Source organism: Ovis canadensis, chromosome 7 (genome assembly GCF_042477335.2).
Source record: "Ovis canadensis isolate MfBH-ARS-UI-01 breed Bighorn chromosome 7, ARS-UI_OviCan_v2, whole genome shotgun sequence".
Classification (NCBI taxonomy): Eukaryota; Metazoa; Chordata; class Mammalia; order Artiodactyla; family Bovidae; genus Ovis; species Ovis canadensis.
This window is the reverse complement of record NC_091251.1, coordinates 47,378,663-47,405,951: the sequence shown is the minus strand read 5'-3', so window position 1 is coordinate 47,405,951 and position 27,289 is coordinate 47,378,663. Positions and strand designations below refer to the sequence as shown.

The 27,289-nt window shown below is 52.9% G+C and overlaps 1 protein-coding gene and 1 long non-coding RNA gene across 6 annotated transcripts; both read left to right on the top strand.

Annotated features, from left to right (window-relative positions):
* The first annotated feature begins 277 nt into the window (after positions 1-277).
* On the top strand, positions 278-16,875 carry RPAP1 (RNA polymerase II associated protein 1). 4 transcript variants are annotated; one of them, XM_069597857.1, is made up of 25 exons: positions 278-353; positions 1,114-1,370; positions 1,659-1,807; positions 2,090-2,179; positions 2,615-2,735; positions 3,573-3,794; positions 4,668-4,847; positions 5,842-5,957; positions 6,501-6,599; positions 7,784-7,885; positions 8,106-8,273; positions 8,398-8,580; positions 8,705-8,839; positions 8,935-9,105; positions 9,533-9,690; positions 10,155-10,313; positions 10,467-10,668; positions 11,091-11,200; positions 11,430-11,625; positions 11,797-11,949; positions 12,148-12,293; positions 12,863-13,619; positions 15,881-16,057; positions 16,199-16,258; positions 16,362-16,875. In XM_069597857.1, exons 2-25 carry the CDS (start codon positions 1,190-1,192, stop codon positions 16,512-16,514), a joined length of 4,188 nt encoding a protein of 1,395 aa, XP_069453958.1. In that variant the 5' UTR covers positions 278-353; positions 1,114-1,189; the 3' UTR covers positions 16,515-16,875. The 4 variants fall into 4 exon arrangements, with proteins under 4 accessions (XP_069453958.1, XP_069453960.1, XP_069453959.1 ...); XM_069597859.1 differs by having other exon boundaries at positions 294-353; positions 4,668-4,823; XM_069597858.1 differs by having other exon boundaries at positions 295-353; positions 1,659-1,822; positions 4,668-4,823.
* A 2,405-nt stretch (positions 16,876-19,280) lies between these two features.
* On the top strand, positions 19,281-26,889 carry LOC138444385 (uncharacterized). Of its 2 annotated transcripts, XR_011258445.1 has the most exons (7): positions 19,281-20,166; positions 21,438-21,678; positions 23,394-23,481; positions 24,999-25,089; positions 25,896-26,205; positions 26,298-26,425; positions 26,678-26,889. It is a non-coding gene; the product is annotated as an uncharacterized lncRNA (long non-coding RNA). The 2 variants fall into 2 exon arrangements; XR_011258444.1 differs by lacking the exon at positions 21,438-21,678 and having other exon boundaries at positions 19,328-20,166.
* The last annotated feature ends 400 nt before the right edge of the window (positions 26,890-27,289 follow it).

The following is a 27,289-nucleotide window of genomic DNA, read 5'->3' as shown; positions in this document are numbered from 1 at the left end:
TTCTTACTAGTCCATAATCACACTGGGGAGGCTACCGTCCTGAGTATGCAGGTTTCTATTCGCTGCTCCTGAGCTTGGGTGCTAGAGGGTAGCATACAGTTATCCCGGCTGGTGAGTGCGGGAGGGCGTCTGAGTAACTCTGCCTCTGTCACTGGTATTGTTCGTATAGAGCCAGCCTGCGTAAAGCTTACTTGCTGGAGTACTTTCCTGTTCCAGCGTCCTGAAGACCAAAACGGCAATTCCCTCCCAAGAGTGGGCGGAGCCGGGATGCGGGGCGGAAGCTCAAAACCGGCAGCGGCGGAAGCCTGGCCCCAACGGGACAAGATGGCGGCACCCAGGTGATTCTAGATCAAGTAGGTGGTTTTGCTGGCGGGACGGACTGCAGGAGATCCCGGCAGAGGTCTCCGATACAGGGTATTTAGTTCTTGGTCGGAGCCTGCCCCAGTGTCTTTGGTCTGGCCAGGGGCGGCCGCGGCCTCTCCGATGCGGAGACCCTAGGCACGGCCCTCCATCTGCAGGCAGCGTAGTCTGAGACTCCGTGGTTTCTCTTTGCTGACACGGGTGATCCTGGAGCACCTGCGACCGTAGAGCCCAGCTCTTTAGGGCAGTTGTGGGGCCTGACAGAGTACAAGTCATGGACTGCTTTGGTGAAATTTATTACTAAGTATTTTATTGTTTTCAATGCTATTGTAAATACAGTTGTTTTCTTAATTTTGTTTTCTGATTGTTCTTTGATAGTGTGTAGAAATACAAGTGATTTTTATATACCTTTTATAGCCCAAGGTTTTTAATAATTTGAATACTTTTAAACCAGGCATGTTCCCACCAGTCTGATACTGAATCACCACTGCCTGGCTCTTGAAGGCATTTTTCTTAGGTCCCCTGTGGTTGTTCCTGAGTTTTAATCATCCACAGATTGTAAACAACCTAAGTTGGCAGTAAATACTGTTGCTGGACTGTTGACATCAGGGAAGGCTAAATAAAGAGAATGGCAATAAGGTATGAATGAGGAGGAATGAGTCCACATGAACCCAGGGAAAAGGAGCCTTCTCTGATGCACAAAAAAGAACTGAGATTCAGTTGCAGAGGGCCCATTATCTTTATTGCTTCTAGGGTGAATGAGAGTGAATTCCCTATGCTGAAGCAGTGCTGGAAAGAGTTGAATTAGGGAGGCAGCTGGAGTGTCAAGATGCTGTCGAGACCAAAGCCAGGGGAGTCGGAGGTGGACCTGCTGCGCTTCCAGAGTCAGTTTCTTGCAGCTGGTGCAACCCCAGCAGTACAGCTGGTGAAGAAAGGAAGCAGGAGAGCTGGGGATGCCAACCTGGAGCAGCCTCCACTGCAGGATCATCGGGATGTGGTGATGCTAGACAGTGAGTGGCTGTGGATATGCGGTTGAAAAGGAGAGAGGTACAACCTCAGGGTCTTCTCCTTTTCCTAATGTGGCTGGATTGCCCAGAACTGTGGAACTCTGTTGCTGCAGCCCCATTTTACATATGAAGAAACTGAGTCCAGAGAGATTAAGTACCTTACCCAAGGTGACACAGCTTGAGCCAGGGCCCCACAGCAGCTGCCTTTCTTTCTTTGGCTTCGCTCTAGACCTCAATCTCTTCCTGGGAAGATATGAGTAATCTCACATCTGGGGTTTTTTCCTTTCTTAGGTCTCCCAGATTTGCCCCCAGCTCTGGTTCCTGCTCCCCCAAAGAGAGCCAGGCCCAGCCCTGGCCATCTCCTGCCTGAACATGAGGACCCTGAAGAGAGGCTGAACAGGCATGATCAGCACATCACTGCTGTCTTGACTAAGATTATTGTGCGTCTCACCCTGGTTAAGTGGAGCAAAGTGTCCTAGGGCAGCAGGGATGTTTGGTGTGGGTGGTGAGCCTTACTGAGTAGAGAGTGATTCAGAAAGATGGGACTCCATCCCTCTGCAGTCAGGGTAGGGGCTGGTTTAGAATCTCTGTGCCTTAAGAAGAAAGGTGGGTTCATGACTCGTTAGGGTGAGGTTCTAATAATAGAGTACCAAGGTTAATGGGATAGCATTGAGCTTGGGGATTTGTCTATATCTTTACTGCTTTGTACTTTTTTGCTGCAGGAACGAGATACAAGTTCAATGCCTGTGAATCTGCCTGTGTCCAGTGGCGTTGCTTTCCCTCCTGTATTCCATCGCTCGCAGGGGAGACAGGTAGGTGAAGGTCACCTTAGATGGTGTTTAGGAGACAATCATGTGAGCATCATAGTTCATCCCAGGTAGATAATGTTAATAATGATGAACAATTCCATTGTTAAAACAGCACAGCACTAAGCACTTTGTATGCATTACTTCATTTAGTCCTCATAACAGCCATATAATGTAGGCATCGTTATCTCCATTTTTCAAATAAAAAAACTGATAGCTTGTCCTACACCACACATCTAACAGAAGAGCCAGAAGTCCACCCCAAGTCTGTCAGACTTCAAAACTTGTGCTTCTATGGAGCCTTGCTTTTTCTGAGGACTAGGGTTGCGACCCTTGGAGATTAAGTAAGTCTCTTGTACCTCTGTTCCAGCGACATCAGTAGGTTGAGAAGAGAGTAGGGTAATGAGGATCTGTCACCTGGGTTTTCTTTTTGCCCTTTAGGGGAAGCAAGCGACAGCTGGTAAGAGAAGCATCTTTGCCCAGGAAATTGCAGCAAGGAGAGCATCTGGAGCCAAAGTCTCACCAGTTAGAGAAGTTGAATCTGTCTTGGACCCACCAGAGAGTGAGTGAGGATTGAAGAGGCTTGGTCTAAGCTTTTTTGTAATACACAATCATCAAGTCATCTCTGGATATTCATCTTTCCTGCTTCAAACCTGAAGTGCATTTGAGCCATCTAAAGAGGAGCTGTCCCATACCCTACTGAGAGTATTGAGTGTGGGCAGCTTGGGTCCATATCTGGGTCTTAGGTGCAGGCAGAGGACAGGTCATTACTTGACTATAGGAGAAAAAAGGGGATAGAAATGTCGGCACGTGTGTGAGTGCGTGTTCAGTTGCTTTAGTTGTGTCTGACTCTTTGTGACCCTGTGGACTGTAGCCCGCCAGGCTTCTCTATTCATGGGATTCTCCAGGCAAGAATATTGGAGTGGATTGCCATGCCCTCCTCCAGGGGATCTTCCCAACCGAGGGATCGAACCCAAGGCCTCCTGCATCTTCTGTATCGCAGGCGGATTCTTTACTGCTGAGCCATCGGGGAAGCCTGAAGTGTCTGTTAGAGGCTGTAAAATAAAGATGTAGGCCAAAGTTCTTTAGGGATGCAAATTACTAGGAGAAGAACTGGGGGCAGACCTCTAGAGGCAGACGTCTGCCTGGACATCCAAGAGAAGAGTCAGTGGGATGTTTCTGAGGGAAACCTCATGTAAATCCAAGGGGGAAAATGAATACGTCACCCCAAGCCAGGCCCAGAGTGTCTGGAGTCATGTGTCATATCCAGGGGGGTCTCCACTCTGTGCCTGGGTAGACTCTGGGACCTCTCTCTGTCTCCAGAGCTAATGGGATTAGAGAAGAGGCCCAGGAATTCCAGCTGGAGTGAGGCAATGAATTGATTGTATTCTTCTTGCAGGTGCTATGACTTGTGAGGCACTCACACCTAGGGAGTGGGGCAGCCAGCCTCCATGGAACAGCTACAGCTTCCAGGGACCCCATCTGGTGACAGGGAAGGGGCTCAAGAGCCAGGAGGCTGAGCAGGAAGCCCAGACCATCCATGAAGAAAACATAGCGAGACTGCAAGCCCTGGCTCCGGAGGAGATCCTGCAGGAACAGCAGCGGTTGCTGGCTCAGCTTGGTACGGGTACCGGCCTTTCCTGCCAAGATCAGGCGAGGAAGGGATTGCCATTTATTGAGGAAGGCTTACTGTGAGTGCTTTTCATTCTGTTCTCAAACTGTACCTGTGAGGCAGGTGGTGGTAACCTGATTTATTTAATGAAAAACAAATAAAACTGAGGCTCAAAACTTTAAGAAATTCTCCCCCAGGTCACGCTGCCTGGTACTACATCCCGTTAAGGAACACGTATGTGATGTAAATCCAGGTCTACCTGGTCTCATGGGTTGTGCTTTTAACCAGTAGATCATGTATACTGTACAGGTGTAATATAGTATACACTGTATTCTGGCTGTACTCTAGTACAGCTGCAGGGCACTCTGTTTTATGTGAATTATATGCTGTGCTGTATTACACCTCCCTCCTAGTTTTTGGACACCAAAACAGTAGTGTCAAGTCAATCTTATTCCAAACTATGTATCTAGCACTTACATAGAGCATAGCATATATTAGGTTTTTAGTGTATATTTGTACATAAGTAAATAAATAAAATAACTGAAAATGAGAAACTATTCCCCTAAATGCCTTCTTTTTGGCCCTAGTCAAATCGGTTCATTTATTCCTTAGCTCCTTACTTTGGGCCTTGATCTGAGGCCAAGCACAGGGATGGGCAGAGAGGCCTGGACCAGAGGACTGTGAAAAATGGAGGGATAGGTGGGTAGGCAGATTCCAGTGACAGATATGGGTCACTGAGGCTGCAAGAGAGCCCAGGGGGCACATACCCTGGCTGGGAAGTGCCTTGGCACCCACTGACAGGCTACATTCAGCAGGTTTGGGTCTGTTGGAGGCTGGGAAGGGTATGCCTCCAACCACTCCGTTCTCCATGCTCTGTTCTAGATCCCAGCTTGGTTGCCTTCTTGAAATCTCACAGCCGTACCCGTGAGCAAGCAGAAGAGAAGGCCACAAGGGAGCAGAGACCAGGAAGACCCTCTGCTGAGGTCACTGGAAAGGAGGCCATTGCACCAACTTCTGCCAGTGTGCCCAGGCAGGAAAGTGAGCTGGAGCCAGAAACCCCAGGTTTGGAGGAGGGGGGGACTTTGGAGGAATGAAAGCAGAGGAAAGTATTCCTTCTCCCGGGTCTGGCAGATAGGAAGAGAGAGAACCTTCTATGTCCTTGAACATGCAATGCTAATCCTCATGCTTGGCTTGAAATCAGTCTTCATTTGCTCATGCATATATTCTTCCTGCACATGCTTCCTGTGCTCCCGCCTGTTAACTGCTCCTTCTCCCCCTTCCCCGGTAGGAGACAGCACAGTAGGATGGGGCTGAATGGCCCCCTCCTCCACAGACCATCTGCCCCTTGCCTTTGCAATAGCTGCCTCAGCTCTGGCTCCATCCATCCCACAGTTCTCTCTGCCTCTGCTTCTCTGATGGCAGGATGGTGGGAGAGGAAGGGTCTGATGCAGGTCTTGTGAACAGGCCAGGCCTGAAGCAGAAAGGCCAGTGGGAGCACTCATCTTCCAGGAACTGGATTATTTTATTAGTGATTAACAAAAGAAGAATTGAATTTGGAGAGCCCTAGGAAGCTCCTGCTCCAGGATGTGCTCCGGAACAGCTGAGCAAGTTGGGTGGGGCTTGGGTGGGGTGAGAAGGAGGTGGCGGCAGGTGTGTGTCTCGGTGTCTTGCTCTGCTGAAGTGTGGCTGCCCGCTCCTCACTGTCTCCACTCCCCTGCTCCTTTGGAACATCAGTGCTAGACTGGAGAACTGGGTTTCCCTGATGTCTGTGGTCCTCCCTTCCTCGTTTGCTTCTCTCTCCTTTCTTCCTTATCTCCTCCTCTTCCTCTTTGCCCTCTCAGCAAATCTTTGGGGTCAGCAAGGAGCTAGAGCCCAGGACAGGATGTCTGCCATAGTAGTCATTCCACGCCGTGGGCTGTGCCGTTAGCCACAGCTGAGGGCAGAGGCTGCCAGACCCTTGGGCAGAGGTAGATGTGGCAGCTGCTGGACACCTGGGACCCCAATGGATCAGCAAGCTGAGCCCCTTAGGGAAACTACTCTGCTCCCATCTCCCCAGCTCTGGCCTTGCCCGTGACTCCCCAGAAAGAATGGCTGCACATGGATACTGTGGAGCTGGAGAAGCTCCATTGGACCCAGGACCTCCCTCCACTCCGGCGGCAGCAGACACAGGAGGTGAAGAGGGTCTGCTGGCCGACAGGGATGCAGTGGAGTGGGAGGCGGGGAGGGCCCGCTGGCCGACGGGTGCAGTGGGGTAGAAGGTGAAATGGGCCCACTGGCCGACAAGGGTGCAGTGGGGTGGGAGGCTTGGAGGGCCTGCTGGCCGATGGGTGCAGTGGGGTGGGACGCGTGGAGGGCCCGCTGGCCGACAGGTGCAGTGGGGTGGGAGGCATGGAGGGCCCGCTGGCCGACGGGTGCAGTGGGGTAGAAGGTGAGATGGGCCCACTGGCTGATAAGGGTGCAGCGGGGTGGGAGTAAGCAATAGCAAGAGCTATTGCTCTTGCACCCAGAACTCAGGCCCTCCTCATCCCTCGAGCCGGAGAAACTTCTCTGTGCTCACCCTTCTCTTCCTGCCTGGCCCTTCAGGCCAGAGGAGCCCCACTTTGGGTCAGAGGTCCAGGCAGGACGTAAGTCCTGAGAGGCCTGGGGTTACAGTGAGGAAGGACGGGAGGAATTCACTGCTGCCCCAGTGCATAGTCCTCTTTCTCTACCCATTAGAGGATGCAGGCCCGATTCAGCCTTCAGGGAGAGCTGCTGGCCCCCGACATGGACCTTCCCACCCATCTGGGCCTGCACCACCATGGAGAGGAGGCGGAGGTGAGGCGTGGGCTCCAAGGAGTACTGGGTCAGCAAGAGCTTTTAACAACCATATGGAGAAGGGCAGCTGCTCAGCTGCCTCAACCCTCCAGTGCGCCCATTCCAATTCTTGACCCTGCTGGTTCTAAGGCTTGAAATCTTTCTCCATGTTCTCTTGCACTCCAGTCAGTCGCCAGAACTTGCCAATTCTGTTTGTCAGCTCTCCATGTTGCTTCCTCTGTCTGAGCCTTGTTCCCTCTTGTCTGTTCAGCCAACATGTCTTCTACTCACTCTGTCCTGCGGTTCGCTCCCCCATGGGGTTGCTGTACTGGTTTCCTCTGACCCCGTTCAGGCTGTCTCTTGCCTCAGAAAGTTTCCTTGTTCCGGAAATGCTCCCAGAATAAGGCCCTGGCTCTTCAACCCTGCAGAACAGCCCTTCCGCCATCTGTCCCTGTTGACCCCACAGCTCTGCCTCCCTCCCTCCTGCTGCACATTCGGCCACCTTCCCCCACACATACCCCCTCTGCTCCTGGACCTCCAGCACGCGGTTCCTGAAGCCTGCTCCAGGGAAGCCTTTACCTTTCACTCCATGCCCTGCCAGAGAAGGCAATGGCACCCCACTCCAGTACTCTTGCATGGGGAAAATCCCATGGATGGAGGAGCCTGGTAGGCTGCAGTCCATGGGATCGCGAAGAGTCGGACACGACTGAGCGACTTTACTTTCACTTTTCACTTTCATGCATTGGAGAAGGAAATGGCAACCCACTCCAGTGTTGTTGCCTGGAGAATCCCAGGGACAGGGAACCTGGTGGGCTGCCGTCTGTGGGGTTGCACAGAGTCGGACACGACTGAAGCGACTTAGCAGCAGCAGCAGCAGCCATGCCCTGCCATCAAGGGCTCTATCTGCTCACTGAGACCACATCAGTTTTCCAGGACTGCTTCTCTCTCCTGTTCTTTAGTTGCAAATTAAACACCGATGACTACATTTCCCCCCATCTGCCTTAAGCTGTGGTTACTTGTGTGCAAGTCTTATTTTCTTTACCACTTTGAGGATTCATGGAAAGCAGAGGCAAGAAACATCACTTACTTTTCTTTGTCTTTGCCGTGACACCCAACTCCATGTATGGCAGATGGGGATTGCCGCATATTTGTTAATGGGTGCTGCCCTGCGTCTTGACTCCTCTGACTTCTTGTCCCTGTTCCAGAGAGCAGGGTACTCCCTTCAGGAGCTCTTCCACCTGACGCGCAGCCAGGTGTCCCAGCAGAGAGCCCTAGCGCTACACGTGTTGGCCCAGGTCATCAGCAGGGTGAGTGGACCGCTGGCCTGGTCCTGTCCACCCCTCTACCCCTTAGACTCTCCCACCCCTTGCCCATTTCTTTCCGACTCACTGGTCCATACCCCAGCTGTCTGTGGGTCACACTGGGAAGAGGTCAAACCCAGGGTCCTAGGTGGGCAAGTGAAGGCCCTAGGACAAAGACTCGGTACCTTTCGCAGATTCAGCAAGGTTTTCTTCTCCTGCCCTCAAGGCCCAGGCTGGGGAGTTTGGGGACCGGCTGGTGGGCAGCGTCTTGCGCCTCCTTCTGGATGCTGGTTTCCTCTTCCTGCTGCGCTTCTCCCTGGATGACAGGGTGGATGGGGTCATCACAGCTGCTGTCCGGGCTCTTCGGGCCCTGCTGGTGGCCCCTGGAGATGAGGTACAACATGCCAAAGCATGAAGCCTCATGGTCCCTACTCCCCCTGCTGGGCCTGCCCTCACCGACAACCTGTTTCCTGACCCGATCCCTTCTTCCTCTTTCCACCCCCACTCTCCTCTCTCAGGAGCTCCTCGACAGCACCTTCTCTTGGTACCACGGAGCACTGATATTCGCTCTGATGCCCAGCCAGGAGGACAAGGAGGACGAGGACGAGGACAAAGAACCCCCAGCAGAAAAGGCAAAAACCAAGAGTTCTGAAGAAGGAAACCGGCCTCCATCTGACCTGGCCCGACATGACGTCATCAAGGTACAAGCATGCAGGCAGCTGTACCAGTCCCGTGACCTCCAGGGCAAGCACGTGTTGGGCAGGAGGGGTCATCAAGGCCTGGGGCCCAGCTACATTTGTTAACGGGCTTGTGTCTGAACCTCAGGGGCTTCTGGCTACCAACCTGCTGCCTCGGCTGCGCTACATACTGGAGGTGACCTGCCCAGGACCTTCTGTGGTCCTTGATATCCTGACTGTGCTCATCCGCCTGGCCCGGCATTCCCTGGAGTCAGCCACAAGGGTGAGAGACAGGAGGCAGGGACTGGGCAAAGAGCCTCGCTGGGCCTGGCCTTGCCCCTCAGCCGCCCACATCCCTTTTCTTCCTGGCGCTCACAGGTGCTGGAGTGCCCTCGGCTGGTAGAGACTGTGGTCCGAGAATTTCTGCCCACCAGCTGGTCCCCCGTGGGGTCGGGGCCTACCTCCAGTCTACACCAGGTGCCCTGTGCTCCTGCCATGAAGCTGCTTCGTGTCCTGGCCTCGGCCAGTAGGAATATTGCTGCCCGGCTGGTGAGCAGGACACGGCAGGGGATGGGGGCTTGAGACAGAGCTGGGTTGGGGGCTAAGCATGGCTCTTGTACTTTTAGGCAGCCCAGTCATGCCATCTTTCTCTTCCTAACTGTTTCAGTTGCTTAAAAGTGCAACAGAAACCCCCAGAAAGGGGCCTAGTGTATCCTGTAGGCTTGCTCTGCACTCATTAGAAAGGCTCCCTGTTCCCTGCACCCAGGCCAGGGGGGCCACATACAAATAGGCACCAAGCAGCCTTGGCAAAGGTGCCCAGCAAGTGCCTGCTAACAAGAAGGCAGGGAAGAGGGCGGAAGGAAGGGATGGAGGAGGTAGTTTCACCCGAGCCCTGAACTATGACTCTGTGGCACCAGAGGGTCCTGGAACAGGACTCCCAGCCATCCTGATCCCCGGACTCTGTGCCCACCCCCAGCTGAGCGGCTTTGATCTCTGGAGCCGCCTGAGCCGCTTTATAGCTGAAGACCCCCAGGATCTGGCCTTGCCCCTGGAAGAAGCCGAGGCACTGAGCACTGAGGCCTTCCGCCTGTGGGCAGTGGCGGCCTCCTACGGCCTAGGCAGCGACGTTTACAGGTGAGAAGAGATGATGGGAGGCCCCTCAAGACCTCTCCGGCCCTGCACTCTGGCCTGAACTGACGATTCAACCTTGCTTAAGGTCCAGGCTCGGAGGGAGGCTGAGCATGAGGAAGAGGTGATTCTGGGAGGAATGAAGACAGCTGGGGCGTCAGGGCTAGCCAGGGGGCAGTGGAGCAAGGCTGGGTTAACCACATTCTGTGCATCACGGCATTGATATCTGGGTGAAATCATGTTGAAATTCCCTGTAGCATGTAGTGTGGAAGCCTTGAGGGGCTGCCTCCCTCACCCCAGCCCCCAGCCTCCCTTGAAGCCTCACAGAGTGCCCAGCCCAGGCCTCCCTCCTGCTCCTCCTCTGCCAGCCTGCAGAGGCCCCAGGGCAGGCCTCGCTCCGTGTCTTCTGTCTCTGTCTCCCTCCTCACACTGAAGGGCGGTCTTTGTCTCCCCCTCACCACCACCACCAGGGAGCTATACCCTGTGCTGATGCGAGCCCTGCAGGCTGTGCCGAAGGAGCTCAGTAGCCCCCCGCCTCGGCCCCTTGTTCTGCAGAGGATCGCCTCGCTGCTCACCCTCCTCACCCAGCTGACCTTGGCAGCCGGCCGCATCGCCCCTGAACCCAATAGGTAGGCCCTGGCCCCGAGCTGCCGGTGGAGAGTCGTCCTGCCGGGAGCTCTGGGATCGGTGGGAGGGCTCCTCCACAGAAAGAGGGTGGCCGGAGCCTAGAGGGCAGTCCGGGCAGCCAGATCCTCACCCGGCCCCTTTTGGCTCTCCTGTAGTTACTCTGCTGAGGCCAGTCTGTTGGCCAGCCCTTCCTCAATCACTTGGACACAGGTGTCTGGGCTCCAGCCTCTCGTGGAGCCATGTCTCAAACAGACCTTGAAGTTGCTGCCCAGACCTGAGATGTGGAGTGCCCTGGGCCCGGTGCCCACTGCCTGCCTGCTCTTCCTGGATGCCTACTACCAGGCCTGGAGCCAGCAGGTATGTGTTGCCTACTCGCCTTCCCGCCTGCCCTAGGTGCCCCGTCTGTGTCTTAGCATTCTGCCCTCTTTCTCGTGTCTCCACCTGTCCATACCTCCCTCTTGCCACCTTTCCTGCCCTCCAACCTTTCCCTCCTACCATTTTTCCTCTTTCCACCTTCACATCCAGTAGAGCTTCCAAGGAGCCATGTTGGTAGAGGCCAGAGAACCCCAAATAGCAGCTTAGCCTCCCTGCGGCCGTTATACCCTCTCATGACCCTGCCAGCACATCCTCAGAGTCTTCTCTCCCTCCAGAAGGGTCAGAAGGCAGAAGCCTCTAAACACTGACTCTGGGGATCTTGGAATCATAGGCTCAGCCAGAGTGCACAGGATAGGAGGATGGGGGCTCCTGGGCCATCAGCTCTGAGTCTCATGGTCTTCCAGCCAGGCCTGTGCCCAGAGGATTGGCTGCAGGATATGGAGCGCCTGTCAGAGGGGCTGCTGCTGCCCCTGCTGAAACACCCTTCTCTGGGCAGCCTGTGGGATTCCCTGAGGTATGTACTATGTGTGTGGTGGAGGTTGGTGAAGGGAGGCAGTTTTGCTCCTTGTGGGGTTACTGAGTCCATTCAGCTTGAGGGAGACCTGAATCCCTAGTAGGCAGCAGCTGGGGGCTCCAGGGAACATGGGCCCTGTCTGCATGGCCACCTTGACACTGGCCTTGGTCGCAGACACTCCAGCACACCTCAGACCAGAGCCCCCTTGGCTTCTCCACTCTGCCTCCAGGTGCTGCTCCCCTCTGTGCAACCCACAGTCCTGTGCTATGACCCCTGAAACTGTCTCCAGCCTCGTGTCACTGGGCTGTGCAGGGGGCCGCCCCCCTCTCAGTCTAGCTGGCTCAGCTTCCCCCTTCCCGTTCCTCACGGCCCTCCTGTCTCTTCTTAACACCCTGGGCCGGATCCACAAAGGACTGTGTGGCCAGGTGAGTGCTGGGGGCCAAGATTGCAGGACTGTCGGGAAGGGCACCTCTTGGGGAAAGGAGGCCTGTTTTGTCAAACCCTCACTTCCGAGTCTGGCAGGGAACGGGTGGCCGGGGAGCCCCAGAAGGCATCGAAGTCACCTTCCAAATCTGAACACACGTACTCTTCCTCAGCTGGCCACCGTACTGGCTGCCCCGGGACTCCAGAACTATTTCCTGCGATGTGTGTCTCCCGTGGCCGCTCCGCACCTCACCCCCTTCTCTGCGTGGGCCCTGCGCCACGAGTACCACCTGCAATACCTGGCACTCACCCTGGCCCAGAGAGCGGTGGGTGCCCCTAACCCCCGACCCCATCCTGCCTCCCTGGAACACGTGCTGCTGCTAACAGGCCATGCAGCTCCTACTTCCCTGAAGACATGCCCAGAATCTGTGCCTGTTGGCACGTATTCTCTTCCTCACTTCTGTTCCCTGTGCCCCCTCACCCCCTCTGCCTCCTCTTCCTCCTTCCCCCTTTTCTGTCCATAGGCAACACTGCAGCCACCAGTGTCAGGCACTGACGCGGTCCTCTGTCACAGCATGGCCTTGGCCCTGCTGGGCCTGCTGCTGCCTGGGAGTGAGCACCTCGCCCATGAGCTGATGCTGAGCTGTGTGTTCCGGCTGGAGTTCCTCCCGTAAGTCCAGGCTTGGTAGCATCAACTCAGCCCTTTCAAAAAGCTGCTGTGGTGGTTGCCAGAGCAGCTCTGAATTGGGAACCGGAAGACCTGGGCTTAATTTTCTTTCTTCCATGGATTACACTTAGCCTGTCTTGAGTTTCCGTTTCCTTATTAGTTAAGTGAGAATGAGGATAACACACTAGGGTATTATTATGAGACTTCTGTGACTGTATGGCTGGAAAATGGTTATAAACTAGCTGTACACTTGTAGAGCTAACAGTTACTCAGTGCTTACTCTTTGTCTCATCCCCCTTAACTATATGTCTGTAATTATTTAACCCTTACTATGAGATGGGTATTATCGTCATTATTATCATCCCCATTTTACTATGTGGGAACCGAGGCAGAGTTCTGTAAATGAGTACCAAGGTAACTCTCTCTAGTGTCCGTCCTCTTAACTGCCATGTGGCTGGTTATTAGGGGGACAGGAAGCAGCAGGATTGGACCTGGGAGCCTCTTGGAGGCCCTGGAGAGTTGGTGGCCTTGTGGGTTCTTGCCCTCATTTTTGTTTTCGGGTTCTGTTACAGAGAAGGAGCATCAGGGGGTCCGGAGGCAGCTGACTTCTCTGACCGGCTCTCCTTAGGAAGCGGCGGAGACCTTGGATGTGGGCGAGGGACTCTCCTAGCTCAGGCCTGCCAGGACCTCCCCAGCATCCGCAGCTGCTACCTGACCCACTGCTCACTGGCCCGGGCTAGTCTGCTCGCCTCCCAAGCCTTGTACAGAGGGGAGCTCCGGCGAGTCCCAGCCTTGCTGCTCCCTGTGCCTAAGGAGCCGCTGCTGCCCACTGACTGGCCTTTCCTGCCATTGATTCAACTCTACCACCGGGCCTCAGACACCCCCTCGGGGCTCCCTCCTGCTGACACTGTGGGCACAGCCCTGCGGGCCCTGCAGTGGGTGCTCGTCCTGGAGAGCTGGCGCCCCCGGGCGCTCTGGGCTGTGTCTCCTGCTGCCCGCCTGGCGCGGCTCATGTGTGTGTTCCTGGTGGACAGTGAGTTGTTCCGGGAGACCCCAATACAACGCCTGGTGGCAGCCCTCCTGGCCCGGCTCTGCCAGCCTGAAGTCCTACCAAATCTCAACCTGGATTGCCCACTTCCTGGCCTGACATCTTTCCCGGACCTCTATGCCAACTTCCTGGAGCATTTTGAGGCTGTCTCTTTTGGGGACCACCTCTTTGGGGCTCTGATTCTCCTTCCCCTACAGCGTCGATTCAGCGTCACCTTGCGCCTTGCCCTCTTTGGGGAGCACGTGGGTGCCTTGCGAGCTCTGGGCCTGCCACTGACCCAGGTACTTTCTCAGCCCAGCAGGGCCAACCATGGTCATCCTGTCCTGGGCCTTGGAAGCACTCCTGAGCAGTGGGGTGCTTTGGTGGCCTGAGGTTCTTTATCTTACCTCTTGGGGGCTTTGAGGAGATGAGAAAATACATGAAAAGGGTTTATCATGGTAACTGGCATACCATAGGTGTTCATTATTATTAGTGGCACTGTTCCTTGCTCGTGAGGTGCTACAGTGTAGACAAGAGATGTACTGAAACCAATACAGTTCTCAGTTATTCAGATTCTAGGTGTTAAGTCAGGATTCAGAGAAGGCAAAGATCAAAGTGGATTTTCCATGAGGAGAAGGTTTTGTGGAGGAAGTGGGAATTGATCTGGATACAAAAGGTTGGGTAGAATTTGGATTGTTGAGGAAGGACAGAATGTACCTCGTGTACCTAGTGGAACAGCATAAGCAAAAGGCAGAAAGAAATAGGATAGGATAGGAGGAGGAAGGAGTCACACAGATACCAGCCTGGGAACTTGTTGGATATCAGGCTTAGGAGTTAAACTTGTAAGCTGTAAAGAGTTCCAGGCTCTCTCAAGATTTGTTTTTTAATTTCCATTACAACTTATTTTGGTAAGCTTGAAATATAAAGATTTCAGTATATGTATGTAAAGTATAAATGTATAGTTTAGATAAAAAACTAAAAAGAAAAAAATATTTTTAAGAATTAAAGAGAACATTACAGGGAATTCCCTGGTGGTCCAGTGGTTAGGACTCTCACTGTAAAAGGCCTGGGTTTGCTCTCTAGGCAGGGAACTAAACTTCACAAGCTGTGCAGGCTGCAGCCAAAACAGGAAAAAAAAAAAAGATCAGTAATAAAAATAGTGTTACCATTATCCATAATCCTGCTCCCCAGTGGTGACCATTTTGACTTTGATTTATCTTTTTCTAGTCTTTTTATTTTTTTCCACATGGCACAGCATGCAGGATCTTACTTCCCCAACCAGGGATCAAACCTGTGCCCCTTGCAGTGGAAGCACAGAGTCCTAACCAGGGAACTCCCTCTCCCCTTTTTCATGGAGATATATATATATGCTGGCAGCACTGCTCTGTGGGAGCTTTCTCTAGTTGCCGGTGAGTGGGGGCTACTCTTCAGGCTTCTCACTGTGGTGGCTTCTCGAGGCAGAGCACAGGCTCTAGGCATGTGGGCTTCCGTAATTGTGGCTCGAGGGCTCTGAAGCACTGGCTCGGTAGTTGTGGCATAGGCACTCAGTTGTTCCACAGCAATGTGGAATTTTCCTGGAATAGTGATCAAACCTTTGTCCCCTGCATTGGCAGGCCAATTTTTATCCACTGTACCACCAGGGAAGTTCTTATGCGTACACATATTTTTATAAAATTGGGATCACTGCATAATGTTTTCTTAATTTAATGTTATATAATAAGCATTTCTCACATTATTAAATAGCCTAAGAAATCAATATTTTTATTATATAATAATCCATTATGCAAATATGTCACAGTTTATTAGAACCCCTTAGTGGGCATCAAAGTTTGTTTCTGATTTTTTGCTATTTTAAGTAACACTCTGATAAACACCATTGGACATAAACATATAATCATTCTGCGTGGAATTATGAAAGAATACTTTTTTAGAAAAATAATTACTATTCCAAAGAACATGAACTTTTGAAAGGTTTGGTAATAGAATTGAGCAGCTGCATGTGACATTTTGAAAGTTTCAAGTAGATTAAACAGGCAGTGGTGGCACTAGAAATTCACAGCTGCTTCTCAGTTTCCCAATTTCCACTGCTTTCCAGCTCTTTAGTCTTTTTTTTTTAAATTTATTGATATGTAGTTGATTTACAATATTGTTTCAGGTATACAGCAAAGTAAATCAGTTATATATATATATACATGTATATATATATACTCTTTTGTTTTAGCTTATTTTTCTGTATAGGTTGTTACAGAATGCCCTGTGCTATACAGCAGCAGTTTCTTATTAGTTATTTATTTTATATATAGTTGTATGTATATGTCCCCATCTCCCAGTTTATCCCTCCCCCCATCCCCTGGTAACCATGAGATTGCTTTCTACATTTGAGAGTTTGCTTCTGTTTTCTAAATAAGTTCCTTTCTAGCTCTTTAGTCTTTACCCTTGGCCCTTGTGATAGAGAGGGACAGATCTCTGCCCTCAGGATTTGGTTCATGTGATCATCAACCCTCCACCCCATTGTCCGCTGATACACATCATGCCTCAGCATGTCTTATATCCCCTGTCCCAGCTGCCTGTGTCCCTGGAGTGCTACACGGCGCCTCCTGAAGACAACTTGGCCCTCCTTCAGCTCTACTTCCGGGCTCTGGTTACTGGTGCACTCCGTCCACGCTGGTGCCCTGTGCTCTATGCTGTGGCTGTGGCTCATGTCAACAGCTTCATCTTCTCCCAGGACCCAAATAACTCAGTAAGTTACATCCCCATCTCCAAAGGGAGGAAGGAGCCTGCAATTGAACTGGGCCAGCTGGGGAGGAGGTGAGGGCCCAGCCAGGCCAGCGATAGGTACCTTCTCTTGGCCTGGTGCCACCTCCTCTTATTCTGCTTCTAGGATGAGATCAAGGCTGCCCGTAGAAGCATGCTACAGAAGACTTGGCTGCTGACAGATGAGGTGGGGGTCACATCTTGGAGGTGGGAGAATGGAGGGTATTGGGGAACAGAGATCTCAACAGGATCTCACTACCTGTTGCATAAAGTTTTCTTCTTCTCTGCAGGGCCTTCGGCAGCACCTTCTCCACTATAAGCTTCCCAATTCTGCCCTTCCCGAGGGTTTTGAGCTGTATCCCCAGTTGCCCCCTCTGCGTCAGCAGTACCTCCAGAAACTCAGGATCTCAGGGGTACTCCCAAATGGGGTGTCAGATACCTAGTATAGCTGCTTCAGATGAAGAGATGGATACACTGTCCTGGAGTTACCAACAGATACCTGGCCAGAGAGAAGGGCTTTGTGTCCTCAGTGGGCAGGAAACAAAGAGTGGAAGGCCTGCCTTCTTGGGAGGAAGCACGCTCTTTGAGCTTTTTTAGAGCTTGGTGAACCTACCTGTATATCCTGATAATTGGAGCCCAGGATCTGGGACTTCTGAGGATCTGTACTGGGAGTGGAGGGTGACTTAGCTGTGTCCCCTTGGGGACAAGACAAACCAACTATACCTCTCTTCCTCTGCCCACGCCCTGGCATCAGTGTGTATGAATACTGGAGCTGGGCATTGAAATAAATTTTTTTTAATCTTCTGGGAATGTGATTTGGACTGGTTTCAGATATACTAGTTCAGGATTGGTATCAAGGGATGGGTTATCCCTGAGGGAAGCAAGACTGCTGTGAGAGAAACGGGAGAAATCATGAATGGGAGGCAAAAACTAAGTCCACATCTGGGACGACAAACACATGGGTCCCAGTTCTGGAGTGAAGCCAGGCCGGGGCAATGCTGTTGGGAATGGGGCACTTCTAGAAGGACTCTGTCAGCCGTCCACTTGAAGTGTAGGTATCCTTAATGAGGTCATTATCCTGTCTCTGCCTGCATGTGTGTAAGTGGCTTCAGCCATGTCTCTCTCTTTGCACCCCCATGGACTGTAGCCCGCCAGGCTTCTCTGTCCATGGGATTCTCCAGGCCAGAATACTGGAGTGGGTTGTCATGCCCTCCTCCATAGGGATCTTCCCAACCCAGGGATCAAACCCAAGCCTCCTGCAGTGGTAGGTGGGTTCTTTACCACTAGCACCACCTAGGACGACTGCAGCTTGTCTCCTATGGCCTCTTATTTCCGTCAGTTGCTATCCTGAGACAAGAAGAATCCAAAAATCAGACTAGTGTGGTAGCTGTCTGTCTTGGATCTGTTTGGGCTGATATATTAGAATACCACAGGCTGGGTGGCTTATGAACAGATATTTATTCTCAGAGTTCTAGAGACTGGGAGGTCTTCCCTGATAGCTCAGTTGGTGAAGAATCCCCCTGCAATGCAGGAGACCCCAGTTCAATTCCTGGGTCGGGAAGATCCACTGGAGAAGGGATAAGCTACCCACTCCAGTATTCTTGGGTTTTCCTTGAGGCTCAGCTGGTAAAGAAAATGCCTGGAATGTGGGAGACCTGGGTTGGGAAGATCTGGAGAAGGGAACGGCTGCCCTGGTATTCTGGCCTGGGGAATTCCATGGCCTGCGTATTCCATGTGGTCGCACAGAGTTGGACACGACTGAGCAACTTTCAGAGACTGGGAAGTCTAATGTCAAGGTGCTGGCCCATTTAGTATCTGGTGAAGACCTGCTTCCTGGTTCATAGACAGCTCCCCCATGGCAGAAGAGACGAGGGAACTCTCAGTAGCCTCTTATTTTTGGCCACACAGCTTGTGGGATCTCAGTTCCCTGACCAGGGATTGAACCCAGGCAATGGCAGTGAAAATGCTGTGTCCTAACCACTAGGCCACCAGGGAACTCCCCTGGGGCATCTTTTTATAAGGGTACTAATCCCATTCCACTCATGAAGGTAAAAACCTCATGACTTAATCACTTCCCAGTGGCCCCACCTTCAAATATGCTCAATATGGAGATTCAGTTTCAACATATGAATTTGATTGATGGTGGATCTGGGATGGGGTATGGGTAGGGGGGTTCTATATAGTGAGGTTCTACAACACCCCTTACGCTGTGGACTTTAGTGGTGGTAGGCAAAGACTGGGGAGGATTGGATCAAAAACTAAACTCTGGTCCATCAGTTTATCTCTTCGTTTTGGCACCTCTAGGTTGTTCTTTTGTCTGAATTCCAACACTAAGCTTTCTTAGTGTCATTTGCTGTGTGAAATTATAATCATTGTGTTTACAGGTCAGAGTGAGAGCTATGTCCCATCAGTAGGTAAAGAACCCATCCCCTATAAATGGACCTGCTGAACACAGAATTAAACGGTATGTTTTACTGAGCAACTCCCATATTTATGAAACATCAGTAGTTCTCAAACTTATATGAAAAAAAAAAATCACTTGGACATGGTGTTGAAACAGATCACTGGGCCCTACTGCCAGTGTTTCTGATAAAGTAGGTCTAGGGTGAAACCCAAGAATTTGCATTTCTAACAAACTCCCATCTGCTGCTGCTGTCCAGAACCAACCACACTTTGAGAACCATCGGCTTACAGGGACCTTGTAAATTCTGTGACTTCATAGTAAGAGTTAAAAAAAGACATGGGTGCCAGGCATTTTTTTTTTAAAAAAATCACTGTAGTGTCTACAACCAGCACTATACACTCAGAGATTACCAAGTAGCTAGCTACTATAACTTCTTTTTTTCGGTATTTTTTAATTAGGTCTCAGCCTTCAAACTTGGTATTTTGAGCAAAAAAGAAGACACAAAACCACCTGATGATGCGTGGCCCTCTCACTTATTGTGTGCCTTGTGGTTAAAAAATAACTTCCCTTCCTATATTTTGCAGGTGGTAGAGAAACTCCTTGAGTTGTGATCTCGTCACCAAACCCAGTTCACTACAGATGCTAGCCTTTTTTTCCCTGCAGCGCAGCATGTAAGGTCTTAGTTTCCCGACCAGGGATTGAGCCCATGCCCCTGCAGTGGAAGCATGAAGTCCTAACCACTGGGTCACCAGGGAATTCCTGGCACTCTCGTCTTTTGAATCAGGCCCAGGCTTTTCACCAAATCATGGAAGTTGTGCACAGAGTTGACATAGGCAACAAAACTGTACAAGTGATCGCTTGATATCCCAGGGTCTGAGCTGGGGGGGTAGTCAGGGCGGCTTTAGGACCCAGCGGTCTCCAATAAGAGGCAGGACATTCCTAAAAGCATCAGTCTGAGCCTGCAACTCTGGCTGTGGTGGGTGGGCCAGTCCTCTTCCTTCGGCTGCTGCTGTGTCTCTAGTAAGTGCCTTCTGGCAGTCAGGGGACCGTTAAGTTACAGGCAACTTCCTAGACTTGGGGGTGGCTGTTGAGACAAGCGGGGTTCCAAGGGGCTCCTGCAGAGGTCTTGAACGCTTGAACCCTTGCAGCCAAAGCAGGGGGAGTGCAGGTAAAGAAATGTGGTGGGTGCCTGATCCCAGGATCCAGATCTCTGCTGGGGAAGGAGGGACAGGCCCTGGGTCTCAGCATGGCATGGGGGCAGAACCACCAAACGAAGTGGAGAGAAAAATGGGGGCCCTGCAGGATGGACCTCAGTGCTATGCCCAAGTCATCCACTGGGAAAAGCTCTCTGGGGAAAAGTGAGCACACATCACCCCTACCCCACCCCAGTGGGTCTTTGACAACCAGAGTTGGTTTGGGCAGCTTCCAGGTGCTAGTATGTTCCAGTTAGGTGGGGGTAGGGGTGTGGCTGCGAGAGGCTCTCCATCTGCCATCCTGTTAACACATGTACCCTCTCCCAACCCTGCCGTCGCCTCGTCACCTTTCAGGTGCAATTCTCTGCTCCAGCTTGGGGTCCCAGGCACCATTTCCCCCAACCTCGTCCTTGCTGCCACCGGCTCCAAGCTCCTGGGACCCAGACATCACCACCCTGCCTAACAGCTTTGAGCCAGCCTCTCTTCTAATTCCCCCAGGTGAGCTCTGAGCTCCTTCCTCCCTTCTCCTCCGCTCTCCACTCTGTGCGGGGTCCCTCAGGCTAGGGCAGGTGCTCCTGACCCTTTCCTCCTTCCCTGCTTCCAAGTTGGCTCTTCTCCATCTGCAGGGCCAGGAGCTGGCTTGGGCCCGCACACACAGTGGGCCGGGGACCACACTAGCAGCAGTGTGGTGCTAACAGTGGGGGCCCCTGGGACTCTGAGCAGTTGTGGTAGGCATGGGGTGCTAGCCAGTATTTATAAAGAATAGATACTGGCAGAAACAGGAGTAGATGTGGGCAGCAGCTGCAAATCTGAGGTTCTGTGGTCTGGGGAACTAAGGGTACCTGTGCTCCATTTTGAGTCTTGGTGTATCCCTCAGTGACAAGCAGTTTTGTCCCTTCTTCCAGCCAAACCCTGGAAGGGGTGGCAATAGTTGCCACCAAGTTAGCTATACCCAGGCACCTGTTCCTGCCAATTGGTGTGTTCATAATCAGTGACTGCTGCAAGAGGTGGCTTGAGCCTCCCTCACCATCTCCATTAAGCCTCTTGAAATAAGTGCAAAATCTAATTTTATGGTGTGCATACCTAATCTCCCCATTCCTTCAAAATACACTACATCCCCTAGGTCCCTCAGATAAGAACTTCTGGAACCTCCTCCATCACTAATCTCTACCTTAGGTGGGCAGGCTGAGGACCAATGGTCAAGGGCTAGGGACTCAGAGCCCGCTTTCCGCAGGATCTCAGCCCATAGCGCCTCGGGCAGCAAAGGTGCCAATAGATACCTATCACTGGCACGTGGAATCTTCGTCTCTGCCATCTGCTCCCTTGGTTGTAGGAGAGCCGCCTTACATCCTCGTGAGGCAGCTGGGAGAGGACGCCTGTCTGGAAGGAAGCGGCTCAAGCGCCCCAGAGCAGGGGCTGGGTGGAAGGAGGGGCGTTTCTCGGGGTTCAGACCTCAGCACTTGGAAGGGAGGGCCCGGGCCTCCACCGATTGCAGCACCGGCACCGGACTCCCCACGGGAGTTTCCGTGCCGCTGAGGAGAGGGCGGCGAAGAATGGGATCTAAGGAGTCCCAGGGTCGTGGCGCTGGGCAGGAGGCGGCGGAGGTGGTGGGAGCGCCACCTACGTCTTTCGGGTTCGTGCTTCCCTCCGCGCAGGCTGCCCCGGTCCTCCAGAGCTAGGTGTTGGGGTCCTTCCCACCAAGCGCGCACTCACAGGATCTCTTTGGCGTCCCCAAAGCCGGGGACCTGACTGCGAGCCCCTATCTTTAGTCCCTGGGGCGCGAGCCCTTGCCCAGCGCCCGGCTTCTCATTTGATGGCTGGAGGACGAGCCCCTGTATGTCGCTGCTGTGTAACTACGCACGGGTGAGCGGAAGCCGCTGCTGGTGGCGGCCGCAGGAGGCGGTCGGGAGTACTTGAAGCGGCAGGACCGAGGGGGTACTCAGATCACCGCCCAGAAACTAGAGAGCCGCTCGGTGGCGCCCAGGAGCAGCTGAAGAGGCGGGGCGGCAGGTGAGGGAGCGGGCTGCGAGGACTGGAGGGCGGGCTTCCCGTTCCCGCGGCCAGCCACCCCTTGTCTCTCTGCAGGTGCAGGGAGCGGCTGGACCTCGCAGGCTCCCTACACTCCCCACCGGCGAGTCAGCGAGGAAGGGGTCGGGGCAGCCAGGGCAACGCGGAGGTCTGGGCTAAGCTTGGCTGGGTGGCAGCCGGCGGCTTCGCCGGAGGCCGCGGGGCCAGGACTGCGAGGGGGGTGGCTGCAGCGGTTAGGTGCACCCTTGGGGAGGGCAGCGAGGCAGACCCGAGAGTGAAGTGAGGTTACACCCTTAAGGACAGACCTAGTCCCTCGGAAGACAGTTGGGAAAAGTGTTGGGCCCACCTTCCAGGCCAGAGCAGGTACAGTAATAAATATCAGAAAAAGAGGTCGGGTAAGTTGCAAAGCACACGTGCAGACTGGACTCCCTCGATTTTCTTTTACATCCAGGATCTTTGTCAGCACAATATGTCGCATCCTTGATCTGTAGTAGTCCCAGGAACTTAGAGCTGGTTGCATTAGCAAGCTGAGCTGGGAGGCAGAAAGGCAGGGGTAGTTTAAGTTAGCAGTTCTCAGAGTGTGGTGGCTGAGCCATTAGCACCACCTAAGTTGCCAGATATACAAATTCTCAGCCTCCCTCCAACCTCCTGAATCAGAAGTTTAGGGGAGGGCCCCATTATCTGTGTTTTAGTCAAGTCTCTAGGTGATTCTCATGTACTCCAGAGTTTGGAAACCACTGCTATAAAGAAACGGAGCCTTCCTGTCTGGGCAGTACTGTTCCTAAGTACTTTATACACATTATCTCCATTGTTGTAGAAGTGGAGTGTGTGGGTTGGGCCTCTTCCATTTTATAGTTGAGAACATGGGATTAGAGAGGTTCAGTCAGACAAGGAACAGCCAACCTGAGCCAGGCTTGCAGATTCCAGCCATTATTTCTTCCCACCTCTCTGGCCCCTCAGCTCCCACCTGCCATCCGGCAGCACTAGTGTGATGTGAGTGTAGACAAGGCTATACTGGGGTTTCCACGGGGAGACTCCGGCTTCCCTGCTGTATAAGCCAGCTTCCTGTCTGTGAGGAGCTGTGTGCTCCTCTTCCTTCTCCCATTTCATAGCCAAACCCTCTATCTCAGTTTCTGGCAGGGAGTGATGCCTCAGAGACTGACATCCCCTGGACTGATGAGAAGGGTGCAGTATTTGTCATACTCCCCAACAGTGAGCTCTGCCTGCAGCTTCTGGCAGATATTGGCCCCTATCCCCCACCTTTTAGCCTAGTCTAGCCCTTTTCTTCAGTCCCTCCCATCTGACCACCTGCTCTGCCCTGTGAACTACCCGGTCTTGCACAACTCAGGAATACTTGGGAGCTGGGCTGTCACTTGTGATGCCAGAATGGGGCATTTTGGTCTGCTTGTCAAACTATCTCTTGCTCTGAATTCTCTTCAACAACCTGCAAGCTCAAGGATCCCAGAAAAGGAAGCATACAAGATTGACAGAAGTCCCCCAAACTCTCCCACCCTCCCTAAATGCCTGGCATTGCTCCTCATTCCAAAGTTCAGGGCTAAAATTAACTGTGAGACTGGAAAAAGTACAGACGCCCCCACCCTCACCCAGCAATATCAGTTCTTTTACTCATTGTCATGGAGAGTCACGGAGAGGTGGAGATTCGACTAGACCTCAATTGCTGCCTTTGCCTTTTGAAGATCTGCCAATGCCAGGCCGAGCTCCAGTTGGCCAACCGCATGTGCCCAGAGGGCATGGAGCTGGCTGCGGATGACGTCACCTGCATGGGTATGTCCTGCCTGTGTCTCAGGTCTGGACTTGTGGGACTATGGGAGGGGATGAGCAGTAGGGCACTGGGAAGGATATCTGCTGTGTGCCAGGCACTGTGCTGAGTATTGGGCAGGGGATTAGAGGTATATCAGTGCATGCGCTACCTTCAGGGAGCATGTAGTCTAGTGGTCTAGTGTGGTAGGGGAGATACTGATCACTGTCTCTATATATGTCTACATTTATATCTAAATATCTACATATATCTTGTAGTGACGGTTGCCATGGGAGGTGTAAAGTGTCTTAGGGGTGATGAGGAGGGAGTAGTTGCATTCATTTAGGATAAGTGAGGAAAGCATCATGGAAAAGTGAACACTCAAGCTGAGTCTTGAGGCATCACTAAAAGTTGGCATAGAGGGACAGAGAGGAGTTTCCCACTGGAGGACCTGCCCACCCCCTCAGGCCTTTTGATTCTGATGATGGCTGTGGTGGTGGTCTTGACACTGAGCCTTCCTACGGTGTGTGGGGTCCTGATTCTGGGTGCAGAGCACCTAGCAGGCAAGGCTGATTTCTTCACTGAGCCAACAGGCTTCTGTGGGGTTCCAGGGGCAGACATAGTTGATTTCAAACCTCTACTCCCAGGAGAAAAGTGGCAAACTCCCCTAGGGTTCTAAAGAGTAGAAGCACCTGGGGAGGCCTGAGTACAACATTTATCTTAATGGGCATCTGGAGAGATGTCCTGGGCAGGGGGGCAGGTCAGGGTGGGCCTGATGGGCAGGTAGAGAATATGCCAGTGTTCCTCCCATCCTTGGTGAACCATAAGAAGTGGCAGGGCCCGTGGTGGATGAAGCTGCCAGGCCTTGAGCTCCAGATCATCAAGTTTCACATCTCCACCATGAGGACAATCCCCAACCCCTACTACTTCCAGGTGAGGCTTGGCCCAGGCCAGTCCTGTATGCTGCCCCCCAGGGCTTATGGAGGTTTCCTCAGCCAATTTCACTCTGCTCAGCTGAATCTTCTCCCTCCTTCTGAGAGCCTATGCACTCTGAATCCCCAGCCTCCATCCTGCTCCCTGCTGTGGTAAATTATGGATCCCAGTGAGCATCTCATCCAAACCCCTTGTATAGAGGAGATGGAAGTCAGAGAAGCCCTGAAAGGGGAAGTAACCTGGCAAAGTCAGCTGTCATCCCCAGTTCTGGGATTGTAGGGACCCTAAATATGATTCCTTTGGCATAAGGATTGTCTTTACCCCAGAGCGTCTGAAGGGACCCAAGGGAAGACTTAGCACAGAATCCCACCCCACCACCTTACCCCACACCTGCCCCTTCTTCTGCCCTGACTCTGCCCTAGTCATCATCACCCCTGCAGAGCTTGTCCTTGGGGACATGCCATGATGCAGAGAGCTCAGACCTTCAGAGAGGGCCAGTTGAGCATATGGAGAGTGAGCAGGGGACAGGGGAGGTTAAGGAGGCTCTAGACCTTCAAGGACTCTTCCCCAGACCCAACCACCCACTCCCTTCCAATCTGCCTTTCTGCAGAGCCCTGGCCCGTGGTGTCTTTGGAGAAACCTATGAGGGACTGGTAATTGGCCTTCCTGGGGACCCCAGCCTTCTGCAGGTGACTGTCAAGGTGAGAGGGGTGGGGCTTCTGACTGAGAGCAGAAGAGAAGGGTCTCTGAGAAAGGAGTCATGGCTGGAGATAGGGTCAACTCGCCCTCTAGAAGTGTCTGGGGTTCTCAGGAGCTCTGCTGTCTTCCTCACTAGTGAAAGTTGTTCAGTCACGTCTGACTCTTTGTGACCCCATGGATAGTCTGTGGAATTCTCCAGGCCAGAATACTGGAGTGGGTAGCCTTTTCCTTCTCCAGGGGATCTTCCCAACCCAGGGATCGAACCCAGGTCTACCGAATTGCGGACAGATTCTTTACCAGCTGAGCTACCAGGGAAGCCCTTCTCCCTCCCTGGATTCTGCCAGAATTCTGCTGTCCACAGGATGGGCTGGATTTCCTCACTGAGGCGCTCATCATGGGGTGCACCCGGGGCCAGGGGCAGAGGTGCAAGTGGGAGGGAGGCACCCTGACCCTCCTGCAGAAATAGCTTTTCTTCACCCTGGGGCTGAGAGGTAGCAGCTCTAGGGATTTAGAGCTCCTCTCCAGCCTTCTGGAGCCTAGAGCATGGTTTCTCTTCCTGCTGGTGATGGGGTATATGCACCACTGGCTCAGTGAGTTCAGCCATCAGAACATCAGAATACTTGAGTGTATCAGGGCTACCTCTGGCCTAATTCTGCTGGAGTTGGTGTCTGGAGGGGACATGAAGGGTTTCCTGAGTCAGAGCCAGCTGCAGCTGGTGTGACCGTTTTCCAGCCCTCTAGGCTCACCTAAAGACCTGTTCACGGGTCCCCAAACCTGTATGGTCTGATGTGCGTTCTGCCTGACCCAGGCCCAGCCATCACCTCTGGCCATGCAAGACCTCCTCCAGCTGGCTCAGGACATAGCCGAGGTTTGCTACTACCTGGAAGAAAATCACTTCATCCACAGGTCGGAGTGATCTAGCCCTGGGGACCTCCCATCCTGCTCCCTCCCCAAGGAACAGCTCTTTTACATAACTTTTAAAGAAAAGATCAAGGCTGGAGTTCTGGCAGTGATTTTCGCTTGACTCTGCTGGGCCACCAGGAACTGCCTGCTGAGCTGCACTGGATCCAGCCAAGTGGCCAAGATTGGAGACTTCTGGATGCAAGCAATATTTACAGGTGTAGGACCTGGGCATGTGGTGCTCCAAGGGAGTTTACCAGCACCTTTGGACCATTTGAACAGCTCATCGCTCCCTTCCTCCCTCCTGTAGGGCCAGTTATTACCACAAGAGGGGCCCGGGCTCTGCAGGGGGCCCCCAGAAGCCTCCCTGGAGGGCATCTTTACATCCAAGACAGACTCCTGGTGATAACATGCACTCCACTACCTTGGGTACCTCATGTAAGGGAAAAGGAAACTGTTCCTGATGGGTTCCCCTGCACTCAGTTCCCACCATGTGTGATGCAGGTCTTTAAATGCTGCTCTGGGAGATCTCACTGGGCTATATGCCCTGCCCTGGGTGCACCAGTCAGGAGGTGCCGACTGTGTCATGGGGCAGGGGAGTGGGGGTGAATGACTCAGTGTGAGTGTGGAGTGTTGTCTTGAGGGGGAGGTTTTTCACTGCCAGGGTTGGCAATGAACTCCTCTCCCCAGGTACTGTATCATGACTCAGTGTTGACAGCATCAGCTGAACTTTGCCCTCGTTTTGCCAGCATCTTGGAGCATCTTCAGTACAGCACTCAGGTGTGCCATCTGACCTGCCCCAACCATCCTGGACTTGGGGACCAGGAGGGAAACCATAAAACAACACTGTGAGCTCCTACTCCCCGACCTTCCTATTAAAGAACCCTGTTGTGCTGAATTCACCCCTTTCAATTGAATTAACCCATCATGGAGCAGGAAGGGGCTGGGGAGCCTGTCTTTGGTGGGCCTAAGATCTCCACAGGCCCAGGAACTGAGTCTAGGGAGCTTGAAGAACTGGGGGGGGAGCCTCCTTGGTCCCCAGCTGCCTTTTGGCCTCAAGCCCCCCGAATCCAGGAGCAACCAACCTGGGAACCTTTGGAATCTCACCTGTGGCTCCTGGGTGCCACAGGGTCCTAAGGATGAGGGCTCTGGCACTGATGGTGGCAGTTCCTCCCTGCACTTCTCCCCAGGCTTCCAGGTGGCTTGTGTCCCACGTAGCCTCTGTCTCCCGCAGTCTGTGCTGCATGTCTGGGCCTGTCTCAGGGCTGGCCTGGCACCACTGAACTCTCCATCCTGGAAACC